General features: G+C 47.4%; 1 protein-coding gene across 2 annotated transcripts; it reads left to right on the top strand.

The window, feature by feature from the left end:
- Window positions 1-47: 47 nt before the first annotated feature.
- Window positions 48-27,614, top strand: PABPC1L (poly(A) binding protein cytoplasmic 1 like). 2 transcript variants are annotated; one of them, XM_077168031.1, is made up of 15 exons: window positions 48-240; window positions 2,018-2,211; window positions 10,512-10,627; window positions 12,013-12,152; window positions 12,332-12,426; window positions 14,777-14,914; window positions 18,181-18,276; window positions 21,197-21,463; window positions 21,998-22,088; window positions 22,678-22,806; window positions 23,591-23,697; window positions 24,576-24,669; window positions 25,803-25,933; window positions 26,374-26,448; window positions 26,763-27,614. In XM_077168031.1, exons 1-14 carry the CDS (start codon window positions 48-50, stop codon window positions 26,440-26,442), a joined length of 1,860 nt encoding a protein of 619 aa, XP_077024146.1. In that variant the 3' UTR covers window positions 26,443-26,448; window positions 26,763-27,614. The 2 variants fall into 2 exon arrangements, with proteins under 2 accessions (XP_077024146.1, XP_077024143.1); XM_077168028.1 differs by lacking the exons at window positions 21,998-22,088; window positions 22,678-22,806; window positions 23,591-23,697; ... (2 more) ...; window positions 26,374-26,448; window positions 26,763-27,614 and having other exon boundaries at window positions 21,255-21,374.
- The last annotated feature ends 348 nt before the right edge of the window (window positions 27,615-27,962 follow it).

Here is a 27,962-nt window from a genome sequence, read left to right as displayed (position 1 = left end):
CCCGTGCCGTCCTCGCGCCCGCCGCCCACGGGCTTCCGGACCCCGCCATGAACGCCCGGGGCTCGGGGTACCCGCTGGCCTCGCTCTACGTGGGCGACCTGCACGCCGACGTGACGGAGGCCATGCTCTACGAGAAGTTCTCGCCCGCCGGCCCCATCCTGTCCATCCGCGTGTGCCGCGACGTGGCCACGCGCCGCTCGCTGGGCTACGCCTACATCAACTTCCAGCAGCCGGCCGACGGTGAGCCCCGGAGGGGCGCGGGGAGGGCTCCGGGCGGAGACGGACGGACGGACAGACAGACTGCACTCGGGACCCGCTCCCCGCGCGTTCGTCCCTGGCTGCTCGTGCGTCTCGCAGAGATAGGGGCGTGGGAAGGGGCCCGCCCCCTGAGAGGCGCCTGAGACACGTGGTAATTAGTGTGCGCCTATTGTATGTTACTGTATTGCCCCATTTCACAGAAGGCCGGGTGAGAACGGCTTTAGGGTAGGCAAACCTGGACAGAAACCCAGCAGCTGTGTGAGTCTGGGCAGTTTACCCCACCACTCTGAGCCTCGGTTGTCTCTGAAAACCCGCATCCTAACCGTCTTCTGGAATGGTTGTGAGGATGGGAGATGCAGAGCACCTGGTGAGGAAGGTGTCCAAGGCGACACAGCTGGTGCGTGGGGAAGCCCGGGACCACGCAGCAGCCGCACCTGGGGCCCGCACCTGGCACGCGCACCTTCCTGAGCTACTCTACTGCCAGGCTCCAAAACCGGCTTCTCAGAGCCGGTAGGAGAGGCTGCCGCCGGCGAGATGCCTGCCTCTGCACCCCCTTTGAGAGGGGAGACGAGAAGGGCTAAGAGCAGGGGTCTCAGCTCAGCGCTACCGCGGGGTGGGGGGCGGGGAGTTGAGTGGGACTTGACTCTCGCACCCCGATTTCATCTGTGAAAACGGGCTAAGTCTTTTCCTCAGTGGCGTGGGAGGAGTTTGGGAACTGGTGTTCATAAAGCATATCCTGTATTTTTTGTTATATTCTAAGCACTTAATAAGTGATATCCGAAGAAAAATAATCCAGAAACTTAACCAAAAAAAGGCCTGCCCTAGCCAAGTCCAAAAGTGTGCTCTTACTCCAGGACCCTTGGCTGGGTGGGGAGGATTTTTTTTTTCTTCCCCATTTCATAGTTGGGGAAACTGACTCCAGAGAGGAGGGAATTTTGCTACTTGGTGTTTACAGTAGGACTAGGCAGAGAACTTATTTCCTGGAACTTTTTCAGTGTTCCCCATAGACCCTCTCTACCTGACTCTGAAACTTGAAGCAGGAGACAGCATATTTCCTGTGCTTACAGGACACTGGGAGAGGGGACAAGTCATATCAGTGTCAGGAGGATGGGCATAGGTTGTTATTCGTTACCACTCTTGGTGCAGAGGGTGGAACTGCCATTTACCAAACACCTACTTTTTGCTAGGTGCACCCGGTATACCTTATTTACCTTCAATCTGTCCAAAAACCTGGAGGTAGGTGGTGTTAATAATGCCCCTTGGCAAATGTAGGAAACCATCTGCACTTTATAGATGAGGAATCAGGCTCAGAGAGTTGATAAGCATATCCCCAAAGTCAGAATGTGTGCATCTCTAAGCTTTAGTGTCCTCAAACTTCTGCCACCCAATGTCATATGGATCCCTCCTTCACATTCTTACCTACTCGGTGTGCTTTAGAGGCCAGAATGAACCTGCTTGGCCACTGACCTCTTTACCTTTCTGAGCCTCAGTTTTCCCAATCTGTAAAATGGAATGGGAATCCATGCTCTCATGGCCACAGTAGGGAGTTGAATGGGAGCATAATGGGAAGATGGAGGAGCACCATACACATTAATTTTTTTCTGCTTCTCCCTGTGGAGCCTATAGGCTCTTATCTCAGGTGAGACATAGACAGTGATTCTGTATTGGCTCCCAGTTAAGCAAAAAGGCTCACCATTCGGAGCTCAGGGAAAGAGGATTTCTTTAAGTCGTTCCTTTCTCCCATTCTCCTCCTGCCCAGCGGAGCGTGCACTGGACACAATGAACTTCGAGGTGATCAAAGGCCGGCCCATCCGTATCATGTGGTCCCAGCGAGACCCAGGACTTCGTAAGTCAGGTGTGGGCAACATCTTCATCAAGAACCTGGAGGATTCCATTGACAACAAGGCCTTATATGATACCTTCTCTACCTTTGGAAACATCCTCTCTTGCAAGGTGAGTGAATCTTTATGGGCAGTCTGTGTTATATACCAGTGTGGTAGACAGATGTCAATCAGCACTGTACTGTATAGTTTACAAGGTCCTCTCTGTACAGCTCCAGGTACTGCAAGCCCTTGAATGGTAGCTGTTAGTTTTCTCTTCGTAGTGTGGTCAGAGATTACCTTGTGTATCAGTTAGCTCTTGCTGTGTAACAAACCATCCCAAAATTTAATGGCTGTAAACAATAACTATTTATTTAGGGCACTGTGGGCTGAGGGATAGTTCTTCTAGTCTTGACTGGGCTCCCTCATGTGTCCGCTGAGGTTGGCTTGATAGCTTTACTTCTGGGGACTGGCTGGCTACCAGTGGGACATGTGGGCTTTCCCTCCTATGATCTTTCATCCTCCAGTTAGCCTAGGCCTGTCTTTCTGCAACAGCAGAGTTCCAGGAGACAGAGTGGAAACTCTTCAGCCTCTCGAGGACTAGGATTGAAACTGGCACACTGTCACTTCATCTGCATTCTTTTGGCTAAAGCTAGTCACAGGACCAGTCCAAATTAGGAGCAAGGCCCCTGTCCTGTTCAAGGTGGCAGAGTGTGACACCTCAGGGTTCTGTCCTCCCACAGAAGCTTGAACAGCCAGCTAGAGTGGCGGAAACACCTCTCTCAAAGCACAGTAACAGGGTGAGGACTGAATCAAGCAAAAGACTACTTGAAATCAGTAGGATCTTGGGATGTCCTGGCTTGTGCCTCACTCACCCCTCATTGGCTCAGCTTGGAACCAGCCTGTGCTTCCAGTGTGGATCCCTGGTCCCAGTTCTGGAGGGAGGGAATACCCTTGTGCACATTCTGAGAGCATGTATGTCTGTCTGGCCCAGTCTCTCTGGTGGTGACCCGAGGGACACTGTGTCCAAGAATTTGCCCTGTATGAGAAAGGCAGCTTATTGAGCTCTGCTAGAGGATGCAGAGCTCCTGTGGGAGAGCAGGCAGGGGGCTGCCCAGGTGAAGGGATTGCTGGCCATAGCACATAGAGTGCAGTGCCCTGGCCTATGAGGACACTGTTTGCTAGGGAAGAGGGGACATTCGGACCCCCTAAAAATGGAAATTCCTATGGCTACTTTCTGCGAGTGCAGCAAACATCAGAGAGGCCCCTGTGCTTTGTCCTGGAGCTGTCCTGTAACCCATTGTTTGGATAAGCCTTGAAGGAGAGCACTTGTACAAGTCAATCTACAAAGACAAGATTTTTTGTTTGCTCCTGGCAATCAAGGAAGGCTGTGTCATAACACTAGGTGGATACAAGCTTAAGGAATAGATGCTTCAGAGTCTAAATTCCGTGATAACATATTAAAATATCAAATGTCCAGGTTTCAAAAAGTGGCAAAATATACAAAGAAACAGGAAGTGATGGCCTAGGCAAAGGAAAAGACTAAAACGTTAGCAACCATTGATGTCTTCTTTGGACATACCAAAGACATTTAAAAAAAAATGCTCAAAGTCCTAAAGGAAAACACAAAGAACTAAAGGAATCAGGAAATGATAGATGAACACAAAGAGTATCAATATGGAGCTGGTGTGCTGGTCTGAAGCTGTTATGTACCCCATAAAAGGCCATGTTCTCTTAATCCATCCCCGCGGGCAGACCTGTTATTGGATGGGAACTTTTGATTAGGTTGTTTCCATGAAGATGTGACCCAGGCCATTCAAAGCTGGTCTTAGTCCCCTTGCTGGGCTCTTTATAAGAGCGTTAAAGGCAGAAACATTGGGAGAGAGGGCTCTGAGAGGAAATACAACAGGAGAGGCAAGAAGGATCCAGAGGAGCTGAGAGAGCCATTTTGAAACCAGGACCAGGAGAGAAGGATGAGCAGGTGTCACCACGTGCCTTCCCATGTGACAGAGGAACCCCAGATGACAGGAGCCCTTCCTCAGAGATGGTATCTTCTCTCTTTTTTATATGTATATTTTTATTTTTTTTTAAACATAACATAAAAACAAACATTCTTATCATATGATCATTCCATTCTTGGTCTGTAATCAATAACTTACAATATCATCACATAGTTGTATATTCATCACCATTATCATTTCTTAGAACATTTGCATCAATTCAGAAAAAGAAATAAAAAGAAAAAAGAGAAAACACTCATGCATACCATACCCCTTACCCCCCTCACTGATTGCTAATATTTCCATCTACCCAATATATTTTAGGCTTTGTTTCCCTGTATTTTTTTCTATACCTCTTATCACTCCCTTTCATTGATCACTAGCATTTCAATCTACTAAATTTATTTTAACATTTGTTCCCCCTATTATTTTTAAAAATCCCTATGTTTACTTATCTGTCCCTACTGTAGATAAAAGGAGCTTCAGACACAAAGTTTTCACAATCACACAGTCACATTGCAAAAGCTGTATCATTATGCAGTCATCTTCAAGAAACATGGCTACTGGAATACAGCTCTACAGTTTCAGGCACTTCCCTCCAGCCTCTCCAATATACCTTAACTAAAAAGATGATATCTATATAATGCATAAGAATAACCTCTCGACTCTATTTGAAATCTCTCAGCCATTGACACTTTATTTAGTCTCATTTCTCTCTTCCCCTTTTTGGTCAAGAAGGTTTTATCAATCCCTTGATGCTGAGTCCCAGGTCATTTTAGGATTTCTGTCCCATGTTGCCAGGAAGGGTTCACCCCTGGGAGTCATGTCCGACGTAGAGAAGGGAAGGGTGACAAGTTTGCTTGTTGTGTTGGCTGAGAGAGAGAGACCACATCTGAGCAACGAAAGAGGTTCTCTAGGGGTGACTCTTAGGCCTAATTTTAAGTAGTCTTAGCCTATCCTTTGTGGGGTTAAGTTTCATATGAACAAACCCCAAGATTGAGGGCTCAACCTATTGCTTTGGTTGTCCCCACAGCTTGTGAGAATATCAGGAATTCTCCACATGGGGAAGTTGAATTTTCTCCCTTTTTCGCTGTTCCCCCAAGGGGACTTTGCAAGTACTTATTTTTTTTTATTCACTGTTCAAATCACTCTGGAATTTATTGGGGCATCCCTTTGGACAAACCTACAAATGCTCATGCCCTACTCAAGGTTCCATGTACTTATGGTGTTCAAACTGTCTACATAAGTTATATTAGGAAATGCACTAGTCAAATTATACATTTTGAAACCAAATAAAGATTTTTTGCTTTAGTCTTACACATATGTTAAAGTTTTAAAATATGAATGACCACTTATTCTCAACACCCTGCAATATTGACATTCCTTTGTTCTTCCTCATGCAGAAACATTTTTAAATTTGTACATTTAGTCACTATCATTGTACACTCTAGGCATTCCTACATTATACCATCTTCGACTTTATCGTCTGTCTTTGGTTGTGATTTCATTTGTGCCCTGAGCCCTCCTCCCTCTATCATTCCCACATTCAGCTTCATTCAGTGTACTATATTCAGTGTATTACAGTTAGGTAGTATTGTGCTATCCATTTCTGAATTTTTACACTCAGTCCTGTTGCACAATCTGTATCCCTTCAGCTCCACTTACCCAATATCTACCCTATTTCTATCTTCTCATGATCTCTATTCTTAGCTGAAATTCTCCAAGTTCATTCATTAGTGTTAGTTCATATCAGTGAGACCATACAGTATTTGTCCTTTTGTTTTTGGCTAATCTCACTCAGCATAATGTCCTCAGGGTCCATCCATTTGTTACATGCTTCATAACTTTATTCTGTCTTACAGCTGCATAATATTCAATCGTATGTATATACCACAGCTTGTTTAGCCACTCATCTGTTGATATTTTGACTATTTCCATCTCTTGGCAACTGTAAATAATGCTGCTGTAAACATTGGTGTGCAAATGTCCGTTTGTGTCCTTGCCCTCATGTCCTCTGAGTAGATAGCTAGCAATGGTATTGCCAGGTCATATGGCAATTCTATACTTAGCTTCCCGAGGAACCACTAAACTGCCTTCCACAGTGGTTGTACCATTTGACATTCCCACCAACAATGGATAAATGTGCCTCTTTCTCCACATCCTCTCCAGCACTTGTCGTTTTCTGTTTTATTGATAATGGCCATTCTGGTGGGTGTGAGATGTTATCTCATTGTGGTTTTGATTTGCATTTCCCTGATAGCCAGGGAAGTTGAGCATCTTTTCATGTGCCTTTTGGCCATTTGTATTTCCTCTTCTGAGAAGTATCTGTTCATGTCTTTTGCCCATTTTGTAAGTGGGTTATCTTTTTGTTGTTAAGTTGAACAATCTCTTTATATATTCTAGATATTAGACCTGTATCTGACATATTGTTTCCAAATATTGTCTCCCATCGTGTAGGCTGTTTTTTTTTGTTTCTTTTGAAAAGTTCCTTGATGCACGAAAGTGTTTAGTTTTGAAGAGTTCCCATTTCTTTCTTTCTTTCTTCAGTGCTTGTGCTTTGGGTGTAAGGTCAAGGAAACCGCCTCCTATTATAAGATTTATGAGATTTCTCCGTACGTTTTCTTCTAAAAGTTTTATGGTCTTAGATCTAATGGTTAGGTCTTTCATCCATTTTGAGTTAATTTTTGCATAGAGTGTGAGATATGGATCCTCTTTCATTCATTTGCTTGTGGAAATTCAGTTCTCTAGGCACCATTTGTTGAAGAGACTGTTCTTTCCCAGGTGAGCTGACTTAATTGTTTTATCAAAGATCAATTGTCCATAGATGAGAGGGTCTATATCTGAACCCTCTATTCGATTCCATTGGTTAGTATATCTTTCTTGATGCCAGCACCATGCTGTTTTGACCACTGTGGCTTTGTCATGCACCTTGAAGTCGGGTAGTGTGAGACCTCCAACTTCATTTTTCTTTCTCAGGATATTTTTAGCTATTCAGGACAGGTATCTTCTCTTGATGCCTTAGTTTGGACATTTTCATGGACTTAGAACTGCAAATTTGTAACCTAATAAATCCCCACTGAAAAAGCCAACCCATTTGTAATATATTGCATTCCAGGAGCTTTAGCAAACCAAAACAGATGAAAATTATGAAAATGAATGGAAACTAATAATTCCCTAGAGGGGCTCAACAGTAGATTGGAGATAAGACAATTTAAATCATTCAGTGTGAGGGAAAGAAGGAAAAATGAAATGAACAGGGCCTGAGATGCCTCTGGGACTCATCAAGCACATCGGTGGACACATTGTCAGGGTCCCAGAAAAAGAATGGGCAGAAGGAATATTCAGAGAAATAATGGCTAAAACTTCCCAAATTTAATGAAAGACATGAATGTACGCTTCCAAGACACTCAAACCCCAAACAGGATAAACCGAGGTAGACCCACCCTGCAGCATGTTGTAGGCAATTCGTTGAATGCCAAAGTGAGTGAATTCTAAAAGCAACATGCCATGTACAAGGGAGCCTCAGTAAGAGTAAGTTCCGCTTTCTCATCGGAAACCATGGAGACAAGAAGGCAGTGAGATGGCGTGTTTAAAGTGCTGAAAGCAAAAAAATGTTGCCAACTGAGAATTGTCTTTCTAGCAAATTGGTCTTTCAAATATGAGGGAGGGATTAAGGCAGTCCCTGATCAGCAAAAGCTGAGGGAGGTCATCACCGCGAGACTAGCTCTGTAAGAGAAGCTAAAGAGGGTTGGAGATTGAAGGGGAAGGGCGGAGGTAATAGATTGATGCTACATGAATAAATATCTCCAGTGAGAATAACAAGGTAAGTAAACATTAATTCCAGTGCTGTTGTGTTTTTGGATTGTAGTCCCACTTTCTGCTGCTACAGGCTCTAAAAGTCAAGTGCGTAAAACGTAATGGTAAATCAGTGGTTTTGGACTCCATGTATAAATGTGTAATTTGTGATAAGAACTGCATAAAAGTGGGGGGATGGAAGGGTATAGGAGCATAGTTTATTATTGAAGTTGGTATCAAAGCAAACGAGATTGTTAAATATTTAGGATGTTAAATGTAAGCCCCATGGAAACTACAAGAAATTGTCAAATGTGCAAGTTCACCAGGACAGAAAGCAGAGTATAGGTTGGGGGGGAGGGGAGGCAAGCAGGGGATTAGGGAGTTGATTCAGAATGGGGGTAGGGCTTCTGTTTGGAGAGATGGGGGTTAGTGATGGAAGGTGGTGAGGGCGCCACGAGTTTGGGAAGGTGATTAATACCATTGAGTGGTGCGCGTGGGGGTGGTAGAGGTGGGAAGACATGGTGCGTGTATGTTCCCACAATCAGAAGAGGGGGAGAATGACTAAAGGGACAATGACAACTAAGTGCAGCCTGAATGCCATCTAGCAAGGAAGGATTAAAGTTTCAAAGGGACATTAATGGTACAAATGAAAAAATTCGAGTATAGACTATAAGCTTCATATTAGTGTTAAATTTGTTGAACTTGGTAAGTGATAAGCACTTAAGGTGGTTCCATAAGTGAGTATCCTTGTTAGGAAATACATGGCAATATTAAATATTTAAAGAGTATGATATCTGTGACCTATACTCAAGTGTTCAGAAAATGAATCGATAAGTAGGCAGGTAGGTAGATATGGTAAATTTGGCAAAATGTTAAAATTGATGGATCTGGTTGTTTGGGAGGATAGGGGTTTGTTGGAGTTCTCTATGGGGTTTGTATTATTATTATTATTTTTTTTTAACATGGGCAGGCACTAGGAATCGAACCTGGGTCCTCTGGCATAGCAGGTGAGCATTCTTGCCTGCTGAGCCACCGTGGCCCACCCGGTTCGTATTATTTTTGCAACTGTCCTGTAAGTTTAAAAGTATTTAATATATATATTTCAAAATACTAAAAAAAAGAAACAAAACCCAAAACTTTTTTTTAAACAGAGGGGGACAGGGCAAAGATTGTGGCTGCAGGATGGCTATTAATTGGAGCCATCAAGACAGTCAGTGAACCACACTTTGTGTGGTGTTTTGTTTTGTTTTGTTTTTGGCGCATGGTCTGCGAATTGAATCTGGGTCTCCCACGCAGAAGGTGAGCGTTCTGCGATGGAACCACCCGTGCGCCCCACGCCTCGTTTTTGAGATTGCTCCTGCACTAGAATGTCCGCTCCCTTAGCACGGCGATGTTCTGGTTCATCGTTGTAATGTACTCCCTAGAAGAAGACCTCATGCATGGCGGGTGCTCAGTTAATATTTGCTGAGCAGATGGATGCCTCCTCCCTGGAGAAGGCACTGATTATCTCTTTCATCTTGTCAGTGAGGGTGTTGAGGTTCAAGGGATATACAGCAGGTCAGCGAGTGACCATTGAGTGATGGTGACCTCGAGTCAGGACTCCTCTTTGAACACCTGTTATGAGCCAGACACAATTTCTGAGTTCTCAGTTAGGCCTCACAGCCCCCCAGTGAATGAGGGGACATTCTTGTGATTCACAAGAGTGATGAAGAGAGGGCTGTTTCCTGCCTTCAGCACTCTCAACCGTGCTAAGTTCTTAAAATAATGATAGCAGGCTTATGAAGTGCTCTCAGCATGCTAGGCTTTCTGCATGCATGGCTGCAGCCGCCCCTTGAGATGTAAATAGTAGGATCCCTGATTACACTTAAGCACAGAGAGGCTTAAAGGCTGTTACAAGCTGGTGAAGGAGGGGGAAGGAAGGCCGTGGCAGAGCTCGGATTCGTGCCAGTGGAGTTGCCAGCTTAGTTGAAGCCAGTTTAGCAGAGACCAGTGTCTCCATTCCTCTAGTCCAGGCCGTGAGGTTTCTGACGGGCTCCTGAGGATGGGAGAGCAGCCCGTGTGGCTCAGGCGAGTCTCCGCAGGCCTGATGAGGCCCTATTGTGGTCTGGGTAGATCCCAAGGGGTTCTGTCCAGTCCCTGCTCGAGGATCTCCCGGGCTGACGAGATGGAGAGGCTTTTAGGAACAGCCAGAAATTGGGCTCTGAGGGCGCAGCAAATGGTCTGTGTCGTTGGAGCCCCAGGAGGGAGGGAGGTGTGAAGCCAGTGAGGAGGGGTTCTCCAGCACAGCGGGAAGGAGACGAGACCTGGAGTCGGGCCAACTGAGTGTAAGGCCCAGCCCAGCAAACTTCCTGGGTTCAAATCCTGCCACCTGTACTTCCTGACTGTGGGACCTCGGGTGTAAATGAGACCTGTGCTTAGTTAGAAGGTTCTAGCCCTTCTTCCCCTGTGTGATCTTGAGCAAGGGAACTGACCCCTCTGAGTTTGGGTTCCCCATCCATAAAACGGGGCCGCGGGAAGCGTGCCATGAGGTTTTCCTTCACATATACACAAGCACGCGGCTGTGCGTCGCGATCGCCTCTGTGCTCTGCTCTCCTGGAACCTCCGGGTGATCTGCCTGCCTGCCTTCCTTGTGGCGCAGGTGGTGTGTGACGAGCACGGCTCCCGGGGCTTTGGCTTTGTCCACTTTGAGACCCACGAGGCCGCCCAGCATGCTATCGGCACCATGAACGGGATGCTGCTGAACGACCGCAAAGTGTGAGTGGCCGGGCCTGGGGGGTGCGGGGGCAGGGACAGAATCACGGCCCCACCTGTGGGAGCTGGCACTGCCCGCCACAGCCAGGGGAGCACCGGGCCGCGGACGGGTTACTTTCTGCTAGTGTGACCGTGGACAGGTCGCCCAGTCTCTCAGGACTTGTTCTCGCGTGTAACAATGGGCCCATGCTATACCTTAGAGGATTGCTCTGGCTAGAAAATGAGGTGATGGCTTTGAAATTCTAGGGGGCATGCCTAATGGCCAAATTATCAGTGGACTTAATGATTTCACTTGCTTTCCAGGCTCTAAATTTTTTTCCTTAAGACTTTTGTGTTGTTTCTTGGGATTTTAGGATGAGAAGAAAAGTAGGTATGTGCTTACCCTGCCGTCTTCGTATAGTGGAGTTTGGTATCACTCCTACTTCACAGATGGGAAAGTTGAGATGTAGATGTGAGAGAGAATCTGCTTCCGACAGTTCCTCTCCCCTGCTTCTGTGTCTGCCCGTCTTATCAGCCACACTCTGTGCCGTGGGAGTGAAGGAGTCTCAGAGCTGGGAGAAGCACCGAGAGTCTTTTTTGTACAAGATTTCTCAGGAAGGACTCTTCTCACAGAATTGAATCTTGGCAAGCTTTTCCCAGTTCTCAGAAGGATGGTATCTTTTTTAGTTAGAATTTATTCTAGTTTATCTTTGCCTTGTTTTCTTTTAGTGTCAGTACTTGGTATAACTTGCTTGTGCTAAATGTGCTGCACATACCATGAAAATTTTTTGTTTGATTTTTTTTCCCCTACTTTAATCTAGGATACTTTCCTAGATGTGTTTACATGAGCTTAGAAATTACAATAAAAAAAAAGTCCTTCCTCAGTAGCAACACTGGCATGAACTCTGTCTAGTTTGCTGACTACTGCTTCCGCAGGGTACCTAGAACATGTTAAATAAGTGAATCCTCATGACCTGAGTTGATTTCCCAATTTTGCAAGTATGAAAACAGAGGCCCAGTGAAGTTAAGTAACTTGCTCCGGTAACACAGCAAGGCAATTGCAGAGCCAGGGTTCAAGCTCTCATCTGATCAAACACCCAAGTTCCTACCTTATCTTTTGAGCTCTCAGCAACCTGGTATGCAGAAGCTCTGTGCACATTTGTCACAAGCATTAAGCCTCCTGAACCTTATGTTGGGGTCAGTCTCTGGAATGTATAATCTTGGCTGCTGCCAGTGGTTGGGTTTGGATGTGCTTCGCTAAGGAGACTTGCCCTCGCTGTTTCCCTGATGGGGCTTCTGGAGGCCTGGGGAGGGGCAGCAGTTTCCCCAAGTGGCCCAGGGCTGCTGGGTGGGCCGGGGTTGGGGTGGTAGGTGGCTAACAGCTGCCCACGCTGGTGGTGTGTCCACAGCTTTGTTGGCCACTTCAAGTCCCGACGGGAGCGGGAAGTGGAGCTGGGGGCGCGGGCCTTGGAGTTCACCAACATCTACGTGAAGAACCTCCACGCGGACGTGGATGAGCAGGGCCTGCAGGACCTCTTCTCCCAGTTCGGTGGGTGTGTTCCCCAAGACTGGGGGAAAGGGGTTCACTGCTGTCTCTTTTCTCAGCCTGTCTCCGAGTCTACCTCGGAGGGAGGGCCCTCCTGGGGTTTCCCTGGGGACTTGTGGGAGGAAGGGGGACCATCCTGGGGCTTCCCATGCACCCCTCTGAGCCGGGCTGGTCCTCCCCAGGGAAGATGCTGAGTGTGAAGGTGATGAGAGATGACAGCGGTCACTCCCGGGGCTTTGGCTTTGTCAACTTTGAGAAGCATGAGGAAGCCCAGAAGGTAGGAACGGCTCCGTGGCCCTGTTCCAGTGGAGAGGCACCGAGCCAGGGCTAGGAAGAAGGGGAATCAGGAGCAAGGTCAGCTGCCTAGGCAGGGAGAGAAAGTCCATCTGCAGCCTGGGCCGAGAGGAGCGGGTGTGTCCCGTGGGCAGCCTGGGCCCTTCCTGCTCGCAGTACAAAGCAGCAGGCTCATCCTCCTTTGGCGCTGTTTCCCTGCTACCCCCAGGCCTGTCTCTTTTTTTTTCCTAAACTCTTGTTGCCTGGGAGCAGAAGAGGCCTTGGGGCAGTCCTTTACTTGAATTGATTGGGGTTGGGGTGTGTCTGTGGGGGATTTGTATGGATTGGAGCCAGGGAGGGAAGTGTCATGTTATTTATTGCTTCCAGGCCTTTGCAAGAGCTGTCTTCTTAAAACTCTTCCCTCCCCTGCTCTTTACCCCAGTGGTGTCCACTGTGATGTGAGCTACAAATGTAACTTAAAATTGTCCAAAAGCCACACTAAAAGTGTGTGTATATATGAAAGAAAAAACTCTGAAGTTAATTTAATTTTATTTTGGGGGTATGGGCAGGCTCCGGGAATCGAACCCAGGTAGGTCTCTGGCATGGCAGACAAGAACTCTGCCACTAAGCCACTATTGCACCGCCCTGAAATTAATTTTAACATTTTATTTAACCTGATATATTCAAAGTATTATCACATCAACATATAAGCACAAAATGAGATTTTACATTCTTGTTTTGGTAACAGTTCTTTGAAATCGGGTACTTACAGCATGTGTCAGTTTGGACTCGCCACAGTTCAAGTGAGGCTGGGGGCTGTGGCGCCATCTTGGATGGCATAGCCTCGGGCTCTGGAATCCCTGTTCTTTGGGTCTTGGCTTCTACTTTCCTTCCCTGTCTTCACACGCTTCTGATGAGGTGCCCTTTATCTGTCTGCCCGTCATTAGCACAGATGACCGTATGGAACTGAGGATAGGGGCTGTGTCTCATTTCCCCACTAAATCTTTCATACTGCACCTACCAGTAGGTTCCAAGTACATATTAGCTGAACAAGTGAGTGGCCCAGGGTCACACAGTGAGTGACAGAGTTGGCATTAGAATGTCCTGCGTGGCCTCCCACCACAGCACCCTTCCCATGGCCACTGCCTGTTTAGATGGTTGGGCGTGGAAGGCCTTGGTTGAGGGTGGTTTGGGCTGGAGACCTGGTTCCTGGTGGCACCTTGATAGGAACACTCTCCGCGGGCATGTGCTAATATAAATAAATGTTTTGCATACATTTTCATCACTGTTCCCACTGGGGTGGGCTGTGCTGTTATCAGTAGCCCTACTTGAGAGGTAAGAAAACTGAGGCTCCAAAATTACTTGCAGCGAGTAAGCGAGACCTGGGACCAGCACCCAGGTATTTCTGATTCTGGAGTTTTAGTCTTGACTAGGTGGATCCTTTGAGAGATAACTTGTGTGCCCTTGGACAGTTCCCACCTGCTCTCTAGGCTGTTGTTTCCTCAGCTGTAAAATGACAAGCTGGTCTAGATGGGCAGAGGTGCCAGGCTCCATAGACTCCACGGTCTTAGAGACCTTGGTAATAACCTTTAAAACTAATATGGAACAGTCAGTTGCATATTTGTGTAGGGAAGCAAAAGTCATTGTCATGTGAAAATAATTACTAATGAACTGCCCCCAAAAGTCCCCTTCAAGCATTTCTCCTGACTAATGCCAGTGTCTAATCCTAACCCCTGAATCAGTATTCTCATAGATCTGCCATTTGCTGCCCCCCTTTTTTTTTGCAAGTAAACCAGTGCGCATTCAGCCCATTGTCAAGTGCCTGCAGAAAGAGCTCCCACAGGCTTGCGGGAGGTGCAGAATTTCAGGTAGCCAAAGCCACTGGCCAAGTTAGGCCAGTTAACTGAAGAAAAGAAAAGTCAATAGGAATTAAGACACAAATGTGTCTTTTAAAATAAAACAAGAATTAAAGCCCTCACAGATTAGCAAAAATCTGTGCTGTGAAATCAGATGTATATGAGGGATATCGATTATTCTGTCATGCAGCTTTGAAAGAATTACGCTTTTTCGTTGTTTACATAATCAGTGTATAGTTGCAGTTAGAACCTAAATTTTAAAGGTGGAAAACTTTCCAAGTTTCAGTTTCACTTTTCAGGATGACACCCTAATTACATCATTTTTTTAAGCCACCAATATACTCTAAAACTTTGGCCCCCCCCACCCTTTATTAAATTGGGTTCACAAGAAGGGCCTTTTTCGTGGTTATCCTCGGCTGACAAGGCCACCCTGTTTTGGGCTCAGGAGGTGGCGAGGCCAGGGTGGCCCCCGCACCACGCTGTCCCCTTCTGCCGCAGGCCGTGGAGGACATGAGCGGGAAGGAGGTGCGCGGGCGGCTGCTGTACGTGGGCCGGGCACAGAAGCGGGGCGAGCGGCAGAGCGAGCTGAAACACCGGTTCGAGCAGATGAAGCAGGACCGGCTGAGCCGCTACCAGGTAGGGGCAGGCTCCCGGGATGGCGCGCGGGGCTGCGCCCGAAGGCCACCCCTTCCTCTGGCGGGTCGGCTTCCGGGCGCTTGGCTCCGGGCAGGGGCCAGTGAGCACTGGGCTCTCCTTCCCAGCCTTGTTTGTAACAGTGGAGAAACTGGACCCGGCCCAGCCGCCCAGCTGCAGGGTTTTGGTTGGGGATCCTGTTGCCGTTCAGTCAAGATTGTCCTTTGTGGGGGAAGGTTGCGTCTCCTTCACCCCTGCCCAACAGATGCCAGTTTTATCTGTCAGTCATGGAAAGCCAGAGTGCTCTACGTACATCCATATGCCCCAGGGACAGTGTTCCCAGCTGAGATGATTAGATCATATGTATTACACCTGAAAGTGAGAATGTTGTATAGCTAGGAAAACTAAATTAATAAAGTTAATATAGATCAGTGACTTTTTTTGGAAGAAAATGAACCCCTTTAAAATGTTTGAGTAACATGCCCGAGGTATTCAGCTGGCCCACGGTGGAGTAGTAACGTGTATATATAGCACAGAATTTCCCATTTAAGCCATTTTAAATGGACAGTTGCGTGGTATCAGTTACAGTGTTGTGCCACGTCACCACTACTGATTACCAAAATTTCTTCATCACCCCAAATGGAAACCATGCCTGGTGAGCTTTAACTCCCCATTTTCCCTTCCCCTTGGCTCCTGGTAACTTCTGATCTACTGTCTCTGTTAAAATTTGCTCATTTTAGATATTTCATATAAGTAGAATCAGACAATATGTGCCCTTCTATGTCTGGTTTATTTCACTTAGCATAACTTCAAGATTCATCTGTGTTGTCACATGTATCAGAACTTCCTGCGTATGGCTGAATAATATTGTGTGTGTGTGTGTGTGTGTGTACACACCCAGAAGCTGGGAGGGAAGGCCAGCAGACATCACCTTGTGCTTTCCCATGTGACAGAGAAAGCCAGAGGAAAGCCAGCTGCCTCCCTCCATAGAACTACAAATTTGTACCTAAACAAATCCCCTTTATAAAAACAAGACCATCTCTGGTGTATTGCATTCCAGCAGCACTTGCAAACTAAAACAATATGGTAATTCTGTGTTTAAAATTTCTATCAAACAACATGTTTTGCACAGCAGCTCTACCATTCCACATTGCCACCAGCAGTGTACAAGGGTTCCAGCTTTTCCACATACTTGCCAGAATGTGTCTTCTGTTTCTTTATAGCCATCCCAGTGGATGTGAAGTGGAATCACTGTGGTTTTGCTTTGCTTTTCTCTAATGACTGATAATGTTGCATAACTTTTCATGCACTTACTGGCCATTTTTAGATCTTCTTTGGAGAAGGCCTTTGCAAATCCTTTGCTCAGTTTCTGTGTTGGGTTTGTCTTTTTATTGGTCAGTTTAGGAGTTTTAAGAAATAGGAAAAAAGCAAACCAAAAAGTATATTAGGGATATTAAACCCTTATGACTTGTATATTTTCTCCTACTGTGTGGGCTGTGTTTTCACTTGATGTCCTTTGCCCCAAAATTTTTAGTCTTTTTTTTTTTTTTTTAAATCTTGATGTGAAGTCTAGTTTATTTTTTTGTTTCTTTTGCTCATGCTTTTTGTGTTAAATCTGAAAAATCATTGCCAAGTCCAGGGTCATGAAGATTTTGCCCTGTGTTTTCTTCTAAAGTTTTATAGTTTTAGCGTTTATATTTAATCCTTTTTGATCCATGGGAGTTAGTTTTTTCTATATGGTGTTAGATAGGGGTTCATTTTCACTTTTTTTTTGCACATGGACAGCCAGTTTTTCCAGGCCCGTTTGTTGGAGAGACGATTCTTTCACCATTGGATCTACTTTCTACCCTTGTCAAAAATTAATTGGCCAAAGATGTGTGGGTTTATTTCTGGACTCCCAGTTCTAGTCCATTGGTCTGTATGTCCATATGGCAGTACCATACTGTTTTGCTAACTGTAGCTTTTTAGTAAGTTTTGAAATCAGGGTGAATCCTTCAATTTTGTTCTGCATTTCCAAAATCGTTTTGGCCCTATTTAGGGCCCTTTGCAATTCCACGTGAATTTGAGGATTGATTCTTCCATTTCTGCAAAAATAGCTGCTGGGATTTTGATAGGTATTGTATTGAATCTGTAGATCGCTTTTGGTAGTACTGACGTATTAACAATATTGGGTGATCCAGTCTGTGAACATGGACTTTTTCCTTTTTTTGTATGCTGTGCAGGGTCATATTTCATTATTTTTCTATGTGACTATCCCATTACTGTAGCACCATTTGTTGAATTTTTATTTGTTTGTTTATTTTGGGAAGTGCATGGTATTTGAATTTCTTTCAATGGTATTTTGTAGTTTTTAGCATACAGTCTTCTCCCTCCTTGGTTAAGTCTATTCCTAAATATTTTATTCTTTTAGATGCTATTAGAAATAGAATTGTTTTCTTCCTTTTTTGGATTTTTCATTGCTGCTGGTAAAAAAAAAAAAATTTTTTTTTTTTGGGTGTTAAATCTTGTGCCTTGCAACTTTGTTGAATTTGTCATATATTAACTCTAGTAGTTTTCTTGTGTATTCTTTGGGGTTTTCCAGATATAGGATCATGTCATCAGTGAATATAGTTTTACTTATTTCCAGTTTTTGTCCCTTTTATCTCATTTTCTTGCCTAACTGCTCTAGAAGTCTCATTGTAATGGTGAGCAGCAGTGGTGAAAGTGTGCGCCCTTACCTTGTTTTTGATCTTAGGGGGACATGTCCAGACTGTCATTATCTAATGCCTTGTTAGCTGTGGGCTTTTCATATGTGCCCTCATGCTGAGGAAGTTCCCTTTTATTCCTAGTTTTCTGAGTGTTTTAATCCTGAATGTGTTGGATTTGGTCAGGTGCCTTTTCTGTAGTCTGGGTTCTTACTCACTGCCCTACACGATCTCCACTAAGACATGACTTGGCCTGCAGAGAGCTCTGCCTGGCGCTGTGCCACAGCAGCTCCTTGGAGAGCGAGCTTCTGCTTCGGTGCTGTGCCTTTGCATGCTGTGTGGCCTCGGCGTCCTCTGTTGGGCCCACGTATGAACTGGGTGAAGACGTGTGGTGAACTTGGGGGAGAGCAGGTCTGCAGGAACTGCTGAGGGAACTGAGGACTGTGAGGGTGGCAGCTTCCAGGTGATGGGTGTGCTGAGTGGGTGGTGCTGGGGGAGACTGAGGGCAGGGGGCTTGGCGCCTGCTTTCTCCAAGACAGCCTGGGCTCGGGAGAGGAAGCACCCAGCAGCACCCTTTCCTTGCAGGGCGTGAACCTGTATGTGAAGAACCTGGATGATTCCATTGATGATGAGAAGCTGAGGAAAGAGTTCTCTCCTTACGGCGTGATCACCAGCGCGAAGGTGAGGGCCAGGGACACACCCACAGCATAGCTTTCTTCTCCCATCGTGACCCCCACTGCCACATGTCTCGGGGCTCCAGGGAGTCTATCCCTTTGGAGCTTCCTGACCCAGGTGGACCCTAGTCCGTTTGTAGTCCTAGCCTGGGCTGGAGCGGGAGAGGGTAGACATACAGCCCCAGTCACATAGCTGGACTTGTTGGGGCTTACTGTAACCATAGTTTATTCAGCTGTCATTTAGTGAGTGCCTACTGTATGCCAGATCCTAGGAATTCATATCTCAGTATTTCCACTGACTTCTGCTCTCTGGCCTTGGCCAGTGACGTAACCTCTTCTGAATCTCAGTTTCCCCATTTAGAAAATGAGAAGGTTGACCTGCATCAGTCTTTGTTAATTCTCCTGCGCTTTTTGAGCACCTCCCTACCCTATTAGGCACCTGAGATGTGGCAACTGACTGTACCACTCAGTAGCTTTGTAACCCTGGGCAGGTGTCTAAACTTCTGAGCCTCATGTATGAAAAGAGGTCATTGGGCTCACTTGGTGGTTCTCAGTCCTGGCTGCTCATTAGAATCCCCCAGGATCTCCTAATACAGATGTCTGGGTCAAGAAAATTAAATATAAATCTTTGAGGGTAGGGCTTAGGCATTTTATTTTTAAGAGCTCTCCAGATGACCCGATGTTTGTACATTCCATGGGTGAGTACCTGTCTCACCAGGCCGTCTGAGGGGCATAAGGAACACATCAGATATGGTATGTTCCTCAAACAGCTTTAAGTCTAGTGGGGAAGTCAGACATATCACTAAACTGTGTTTTCAGAAAGAAGGGTAATAGCTGGAGGCAGGCTGTGGGAGTTTGATGCAACATGAGGGGGGCTTCTTGAAGTAAGCGGCAGTCACGGCAGTGTGTAATTGGGCTGTGACTATAGGGAACGCAGGAGGGAATGGGGGACTTTCTAGGGAGGTTAGTGTGGACGGCGGGTCTGGTGGCTCGTGCATTGATGTACTGGCTGGGTTCTTAGGAAGTTGTCTAGAAGTTCTCTTTTGCCTGTGGAGTCTGATTTTAAATGTCACTCAGGGAGCCTGGTATTTGGGGAGGGGGTTCTAATGCTTGGGGGTTAAGAACTTTTAGAAAAACTTGGTCAAAAGCTGTGGGACATGTAAGCTAAGCATCAATAAATGTGATTAAACAATTAGAAAAGCTGCAGGCTCATTCCAGGAAAATGCCTATGTCCTTGATGTAGCATCATGGTGGAAAGCTGGGATTTTAAAGTTAATCAGACCTCGATCTAAATTCTAGTTCTGCCAGCTGTAGAACCCGAGGCAGGTAACTTTGCCTCTCAGTCTCTGAAACATTACATTTGTAAATGTTCAAGTTACAACATTTGTAACTTTGCAATTCGCTATAATTATGTGACATACAAATTACATTTGAGAAGATTCACTGGCCTGTGACTGAACACCTGCTGAATGAAGATAGTTGTATAAATCTGAATTGCTTAGGGTTATAAAGAACCTTTGGTGATTTGTTAATGAGGATTTTATATATTTTTATATGAAATAAGGAAGAGACGGAAATTCAGTTAATATATGAGTGCTTAGAGCACTGTCAAGTTCAGAGTAAGCTCTGTGTAAGTTATCTGTACCTGTGTGTGTGTGTGCGCGTACTTGTGTGTGCGCGCACGTGTGTGTGTGCACGCGCACATATCTTCTTATAACCTACTAAAAGTTCTTGACCATTTCTGTGCCAAGATCCCTTTGGCAGTCTGTGAAGCCTCTGGACCCCTCCCGAGAATATTTTTGAATACATAAAACAAAAGTCATAGGAGTATAAGAAGCAATTATATTGAAATATACTATCAGAATAAGTGTCAGCAGTGTATGTGCTTAATTCACTAAGCTCTGACAAGGTAGTAATTATCATAAATGTTTTGAGATTATGAGTGTGATATGAAAATACCATTCCTCTTGGTGACAGTCACCAACATGGCTAACACTATTATATTTTTTGGTTGCCCACATTCATAATAGAAGAAAATGCTAAGCTTGAGTTAGAGCTTAGTGAATATAAAGGTATCATGTTTTTCCCGTCCAAGTTCTTAGACCCCCTGAATTTATAGCTTGAACCCCAATACTAATGGGTAGCAAATGCAACTTAAAAATCACTGGTTTAGAATATGGGCTCTCTGGTAGGGCAGATTTTAAATATACATATATGTGTATATATCTCAGCTCTAGTCCTTATGGGCTGTGTGAGCTAGGCCAGAGCCTGATGCTTGTTTTTTTAAGACATTGAGAACCCTCAATACAGTGTGGGCTAGCTCCTGGGACAGGAAAAGGACAATAGTGGAAAAACTGGTGACATGCAGATGAAATCTGGAGTTTAATTAATAGCTTTGTAGTTAGTAGTGGTTAACAGCAGGATGGTTAGTAGCATTATACCAATGTTAGTGTCATAGCCTAATGAAGGGTACACAGCAGCTCTTCGTTACTATGTTTGCAATTCTCCTATAAATCTAAACTTATTCCAAAATAAAAGGTTACTTGGGGGAAAAAAAGGTTAAGAGCCTTTCCCATCTTCTTGAAGAACTCGGCTCAGTACCTTGCAGAAGCAATGCCTTGATGAGAAGGGAGCGTTGGGGTTGGATCCCGGCGGCTGGGTGACCCAGGACAAGCCGTGCTCTCCTGGCTCCACTCCCCTCACCTGCCGAGGGGAGTGCCAGCACCTGCCTCCTCGGGTGCCGTGCACTGGGTGGGTGCGGAGGCCCGGAAGCATCTGGCATGCAGTAGGCCTCAGTAAATGTGGGGGTGAGCTCAGGTTTCCCGGGGGCCCACCCAGGCCAGGCCCTGCCCCGGGGGAGGAGGGAGCACTGTCCCGGGAGTCTGTCTTCCCCACCCCCAGCAGCCCTTGTCTTGTCTTGCTTTTAGGTGATGACAGAGGGTGGCCACAGCAAGGGGTTTGGCTTTGTGTGTTTTTCCTCTCCAGAAGAGGCGACCAAGGCTGTGACGGAGATGAACGGGCGCATCGTCGGCACCAAGCCGCTGTACGTGGCGCTGGCCCAGCGCAAGGAGGAGCGGAAGGCCATCCTGACCAACCAGTACGTGCAGCGCCTCTCCACCGTGCGGGCGCTCGGCGGGCCCCTCCTGGGCTCCTTCCAGCAGCCCGCCAGCTACTTCCTGCCGACCATGCCCCAGGTGACTGCTTGCCCGCAGCAGCCCCCCACTGGGTCCCTGACCCCGGGAAGAGTGCCAGACCAGAGCCGCACAGGCCACCATGGTCCCCCACGCGCTGCCGCCCGCCCCGCCACATGCCGTCGTCACCTCTGCTGCCTTAGTTCCCCCCTTTAGTGGGGTAACAGTGCTGCTGCCAAACAGGGATTTGTGGATATTAGTTGGGGAAGGATTTCTGTGTAGCCAACTTAGTTTGGGAAAGGTTGCCTTAAACAAAAGAAGCCTACTTTTTCTTTTTACTATGCATTAATCTACCTGAATAAGAAGGATGCATTATGACTGTCCCAAGCGGGCACACACTAGGCAGCGTTCCCCACTTAGAGGGCCACTTTCCGTGGGATCCCCGTTACCTTCTCTCCTGGACACGTTCGTTCGTTTGAGGAGCCTGGTGTGGGGAAGGAGCCAGCGACCTCGAGGAGGGAGGAGTCGGCTAGCAGCCCGGCCTGGTGTCTCTGAGGGGTGCAAACCCCTCACTCTAGGGCCGCTTCTCCCCCACAGGCCCCCGCCCGGGCTGCGTACTACGGTGCTGGCCCCGTGACGCCCATGCAGCCGGCCCCCAGGTGGACGGCCCAGCCACCTCGGCCTCCCGGTGAGTGACCAGCCTGGCCTGGGGTGGACCCCAGGGGGCGCCGTGGGACATGCAATGAAGACACCGGGCTTTGGGCCAGGCCTGGCTCTGTCCCTTCCCAGGGTGTGAATTTAGCTGGGTAATGTCGCCTCTCTGAGCTTCTGTTTCCGCTGTGGGCCTGAAAGACATGCGTGTAAACGCCAGGGGCAGTGCGGGTCCACAGATGACACTCAGAAGTGCCATCGTCAGCGTTAGCCAAAGACTGGTCTGATGTGTGATTCTAAAAAGTCTCACAAAGCTGAGACAGTGAACCCCCTTGGCCATATCGCTAATGAGGGTGCTTCCCTCTTGGGGTGGAGTTCACACTGACCCCAGAAGATCTTGGAGGACTGAGGTCCCATGCCGTGCCCCAGCGGCTCCAGCTGGGTGCCAGTTGGCTTTGTTATTGCCAGTTTCCACATCCCTGTCTCTGGAGCTTGTGCTCTGCTCCGTGAGGCAATTTCACTATCTTTTTGCGATTCTCTCTCTAGTTCCCCTTCCCATCACCCTCCGTGCCATCCTGACTACCCCCACCCTCACTTTTCTCTCTCCATATTCCTCCCGCCCCCAGCTACCTACCCGCCACCTGGCGCAATGGTCCGGCCCCCAGCCACGCCCCGGCGCTCCCTGGCCCACGGCAACAGTGTCAGGCAGGCCTCCACCCAGGTGCCACACTCCGTGCCCCACAGTCAAAGAGTGGGTGAGTGTGGGCAGGTCACGAGGGCTGGGGGTATGGGGCAGGGGCTCTCGGCAGGCTCCCCCGGGGCTGCCATTGGAGGGGAGTCAGAAGCTGCCTCCCTGGTGGCCTCCTCATACACCCCCTTGCTGAGCAAGGCCGACTTTGGAGGTCATGAAGCATGAAAGTTAGCTTGGACTCCAGAGCCAGACAGATCTGATTCCTGGAGCCTTGCTCACTCTTACGGTCTTGCCAACTGCTGTGTCTGATTGTCCTATCCTTAAAATCAGCGTAAAATAGGAGCCACATTTTGTTGTGAGGATTAACGAGGTCACATCCAAGAGCTTAGCATAGTACCTGGACCTCAGTAACTACTGTAGTGGCTTTGAACAAGGGCATCTGTTCCAACATCTGGCAAGTGTTGATGTACCTACTGTGTGCCAGTCCCAAGCTTGGTGCTGGGGGTTCTGCATGAACAAGCCAGGCCCAGTTCCTGACCTCAGTTTGCTGCCAGTTCTTGATGTCCGTGCTTATCTTTGTTTATAATTTATTTATATTTTATTTATGATACATAACCACAAACAAACACAAACATTATATCATTCCATTCTTGTTATATAATCAATAACTCACACTATCATCACATAGTTGTATGTTCATCATGATCGTTTCCTAGAACATCTGCATCAATTCAGAAAAAGCAATAAAAAGAAGACAGAAAAAAATTCATATATACCAATACCCTTACCCCTCCCCTTCACTGGTCACCAGCATTTCAATCTACTAAATCAGTGCTTATCTCTTACAGCCAACATCGGTACGCAGACCACGGGACCCAGTGGGGCAGGATGCACTGCACCGAGCCGGCCCCTCCTGCCGTACAAATACGCCTCGGCAGTTCACAGCACCCACCGGGTAAGGTTGGCCGGCTCAGCCACTTGGTCTAGGCTCCGGGCGACCTGTCTCAGCCTTGGCCGTGGTGTGGGCCTTCTCTGTGCCTTGGTTTTCTTTCTTTTCTTGGCTTGTGACACTTCATTTATTAATGTGTGTGGCTGAAAGATCTCCCATACTAACAGAGGTAGAAAGAGGGCCAGAATTATATTTCATTAGCTAATTATGACTTGCTTTGCCTAGGTTATTAATAAAATTTATATGGATTTCCTTGGTATTTGTGTTGTGCAACAGGAAAAGTATTCTAAGAATCTGCTGAATGTAAAGGGATATGATTAATCTGCAGAACTGAGAGCTGAAAGTAATGCCTGTAATTAAATAAAAAGGCTGGGAAATCTGCCTCCCCTCCTCCACTCACCCTCAGCCCCCGCCAGAAAAAAAGTGTCAAGTTTGGCATTATCATACTGTTTGAAACATGTCGTCAAACAATTTCTTGAAAAATTAACAAGAAGTCTCTAAAGAACAAAACCCTTTTAAAGTTACCAATATGTAAAAAGGCCCAAAGTATACTGGGGATGTGGCCAAAAGCTACTTGCTAACAAAGTGCTTTATCTGGCACAAAGGAATTAGTGAAGAATGGGGCTTCACTTGACAGTACTCACCAGGGGTGCTTATTGGTTCATGGCAGCACGAAATGCTTCTAAGTTAGAGTGTAGCTTTGTCTTCTAATCCACTGTGCCCTGGTGAGGGACGCTACCCCACCTGGTCTTCTGGACCCTGCTCCCTGCTCCCCTCTTCCAGTGAGCCTTCCTGGAAGCCTAGCGTTCACCTATCAGGGTAAGTGGCCCCAGCCCTCGCCCATCCATGGTGGTGAAGGAATGTGTCCCCGGCACCGTGTCCAGGTCTTGGAGCCTGCCGTGCACATCCTTGGACAAGAGCCCCTGACCGCATCCATGCTGGCTGCAGCGCCGCCGCATGAACAAAAGCAGATGATCGGTGAGTGGCCAGTTCTCCTACTCTGGAGCAGTAAGAGGAGGGCCGAGAGGTGGCTGGTTTGGCAAACACCCTGAGTGAAGGTCAGGAGACGAGGACAAGGTCCAGCCTTGCCCCTGACCAACCCACTGGGTGACCTTGTACAAGTTATCTCTGAGCTCCTGTTCTGTCATCTTACACAACTGCTCATACCTGATGGTTCCAGTTTTTTTCCAGCTCCATTCTTCTATGACTTTGACCTATACTGATAGAAACCCAGTTTGGTGGGGAGTTCAGGGCCCAGAAAGAGAAGAAAGGTCTTCTCTTGGATTCTTGACTTGGATTTCTGCCAGGAGATGGCCCATAAGGTGGGCCATGTTACTCTACATACCAATCCTGAGTTAGAGGAAGCTGTTGCCAAACCTCATTCATTTCCCAGTGCCCACTGTAGAGAGGTGGGGGATAAATGAATGTGTGGGGTTTGTAAAGTAACTCCCCACTAGGCTCTGGACCCATTGTGACTTCATTTCTGCCCTCAATGTCTCTGACAGGCCCTGGCCGAAGAATGTCACTGACTGTCGAATGAGCAAGGCCACTAAGATCTCTAGACCTTTCCTGAAGGTCCCCATTGCTCCCACCCTTGCCCAGATTACCTGGGGTCTTGCTACTAAGCCCAAGACAAATTGAGTAGGTTTAATGGAGGTAGAAGGGTTGGCGAGCGGTTCCCCATAAACATATTCTGCTTCCTTAGGGGAAGACCCCCCTCCCATCCCCACCTAAGCCACCCTATCCCAGCGGGGGCCCTCTACATGTAGCTGAGGTGAGCTCACCGCCATTAGGCCCTGCCAGAAGGAATACCTCACGGAGGAAGGTGAGGTTATCCTGAAAAACCAACTTTGGTCAGACCCTATACATAGCACTTCCTATAAGATGTCAAATTTGATTCTTCAAACTATCTTTGAAGGAGGGGTTTCCTCTGTCCCCTTTATGGTTGGGAGTAGAGGCTCCCAGTGAGTTTAAGTGATAGCCTAGAGGGAGCAGTTCTGGTTAGTAATCCAAACTTCCTCACTGCTCCACTTCACAGTGCTACATGTAGGGTCCTGGGCTATCTGCCACACCAGGTGTGTGCACAAGCCAGCCAAGGTTGTTCTTACCAGGTGAGCGGCTCTACCCCCTTATCTCTGGTGTCCATGCCCAGCTGGCTGGCAAGATCACTGGCATGCTGCTTGAAATTGACAATTCGGAGCTACTGCTCATGCTGGAATCTCCAGAGTCCCTCCAGGCCAAGGTAGGCCAGAGCCTGGGCAGCAGGGGAGCCCCAGAGGGCTGAGGGGAGCTAAGGACCAAGGTATCTCCTAGATGAGCTGGTGGCCAGCTGGCCTGCCAGATGTTTGCCTTTTTGCTAATGCTGGAAGTCTGCTGATTCTTGACGTGGGAGAGGGCCCCTCAGCAGCTGGATCAATTCTGTGCCACTCCAGAGGCAAGGTCTGTGTGCAAAGAGCTATAAGAAAGGGTTATGTTTCTTTCAGCTGCCCAGCTAAGTGTATTTCTCTGTCTTGAAAGTGACACTGGATATCTGTCAGGGGAGCTAACAGGTGACAGCTGTGCAGAAATGCTGTGGAGGGAGGGGAATTGTATATAACATGCTGGTGCAGGGGGAGGACAAGGCTCTCTCCTGGGACCCTCCTAGGGTAGCTGCACAAAGTTCCTCCTACCTGTGCCCCACAGATAGAAGAGGCGGTGGCAGTGCTGCAGGCACACCAGGTCACGGAGCAGCCGCGGGCGTACCTGCCCTGAAACCAGGTGGGTGGGGTGGGGGTATGGCAGCAGAAGCAGCTGAACCCAGGAGGAGCTGTCAAGAATGGGCATAGAACTTTATCTGTCACTGGCTTTCTCTGAGGCACCATGGGGAAAATTGAGGAAAGCTGTGAGGATCAAAGGAGGTGACAAACTGGGACTGAAATGGGTGTTCTGGTTAGAGTGGGAAGGGAGCGAGGTGCCCTCTTTCAGAATAAGCTGGGCTTTCCCTGGGTACTCTCGTGGTCAGTTTATGGTCTTAGTTGAAGGCCAGGTGTCCATTATACTTTAGAAACATTTATTTTTCCTTTCATCCCCAGAATATGGAATCTTCCCTCCTGTGGCTGCCAAGAGAATGGCATTTCCTGCTCTTGGCTGCATGGCCTTGTGGCCCCTAACTTATTGGTCTGTTTCTGTACATGAGTACTCTACTGAAGTCTGGTCGCCCAGCTGGCCTGGTATTGCCTTTTGTGTTGTGCATTAAAAGTGTTGCAAAATCTGTCTTGCCTCCCAGGAGGCTTTCTTGTGTGTGAGGGAGGTAAAGTGCACAAAGAGATCTGACTGGACTGGGGCTCTGGCTTTCAGAAGAGGAACCCAAGTGGGCTCGTGTATAAAGAAAGTGTGTTTACTAGAGCAGGAAAACTATTAGGAACTGAGCAGGCTATTTATGATATCCCTAGATTATTAAAAATGTCAAAAGTGAAATGGAGAGCTCAGTTGCCATCTCCACATAATGGACCACATACACTCCTGCGCTGAGAAAATGAAGCTACAGGCTCCACATCCAATGCACATCAGGGTGCTGGAGCCCTGACTTCACCCTGCAGTGCAGGTAAATGTCCAAGAAGCAAGCAAGTGTAGAAGCAAACACTTTCGGTTACCTTCCCAGGTCATTGTTTCCTCCCTTGGGGGAACAGGGTTCTTAGGGAGAGTTAGCACCCGCCTCGCATCAGGGATCTGTTTATTCCAACCCTCTGCCCTGAGCAAGCAACTGACAATGAAAAAAATCATAACCGAGAAGACTGGTTCTTGTGACAAATTCACCATCAACAACTCTAAGCCCTCAAGTCTACTGTCATCTTACCTTCTACTGTTCACTCTTCCCGTGCTCTAAAAATATCTCGAGTTTTCCCACTCCTCAGATCTCTAACCTGCTGTCACCTAGCATTCTACACCCTACCTCCTGGCTCCTGTAACTTTGGCCCCTATGTGGATTGATCTTCTTCCCAAATGCTGAATGTTGGCGTCTTTCCTCAGGCCCAGTCCTGGGTCTTTTCCACACTCCGTGTTCTCCCTAGACTAACCGACGACTGCATCTGTAGTCTGCACCTCAGTCCGACACTGGCACACTCTTCTCTTCGGCCCAGTCCACTCTTTTGTACTCCAGGCCCACACACCTCACTGCCCCCTGACCAGCACCTCTTGGCTACCTCAACACTTACAGATTATGTCTCAAACCAAACTCATGATAGAATCCCCACCCCAACTCAACTCCCATGCTGACTCTCTCTTCCAGTATT

This window comes from Tamandua tetradactyla, chromosome 1 (genome assembly GCF_023851605.1).
Source record: "Tamandua tetradactyla isolate mTamTet1 chromosome 1, mTamTet1.pri, whole genome shotgun sequence".
Lineage (NCBI taxonomy): Eukaryota > Metazoa > Chordata > Mammalia > Pilosa > Myrmecophagidae > Tamandua > Tamandua tetradactyla.
Note: the sequence above shows the minus strand (reverse complement) of the source record. Positions and strands in the feature narration are given on the sequence as shown.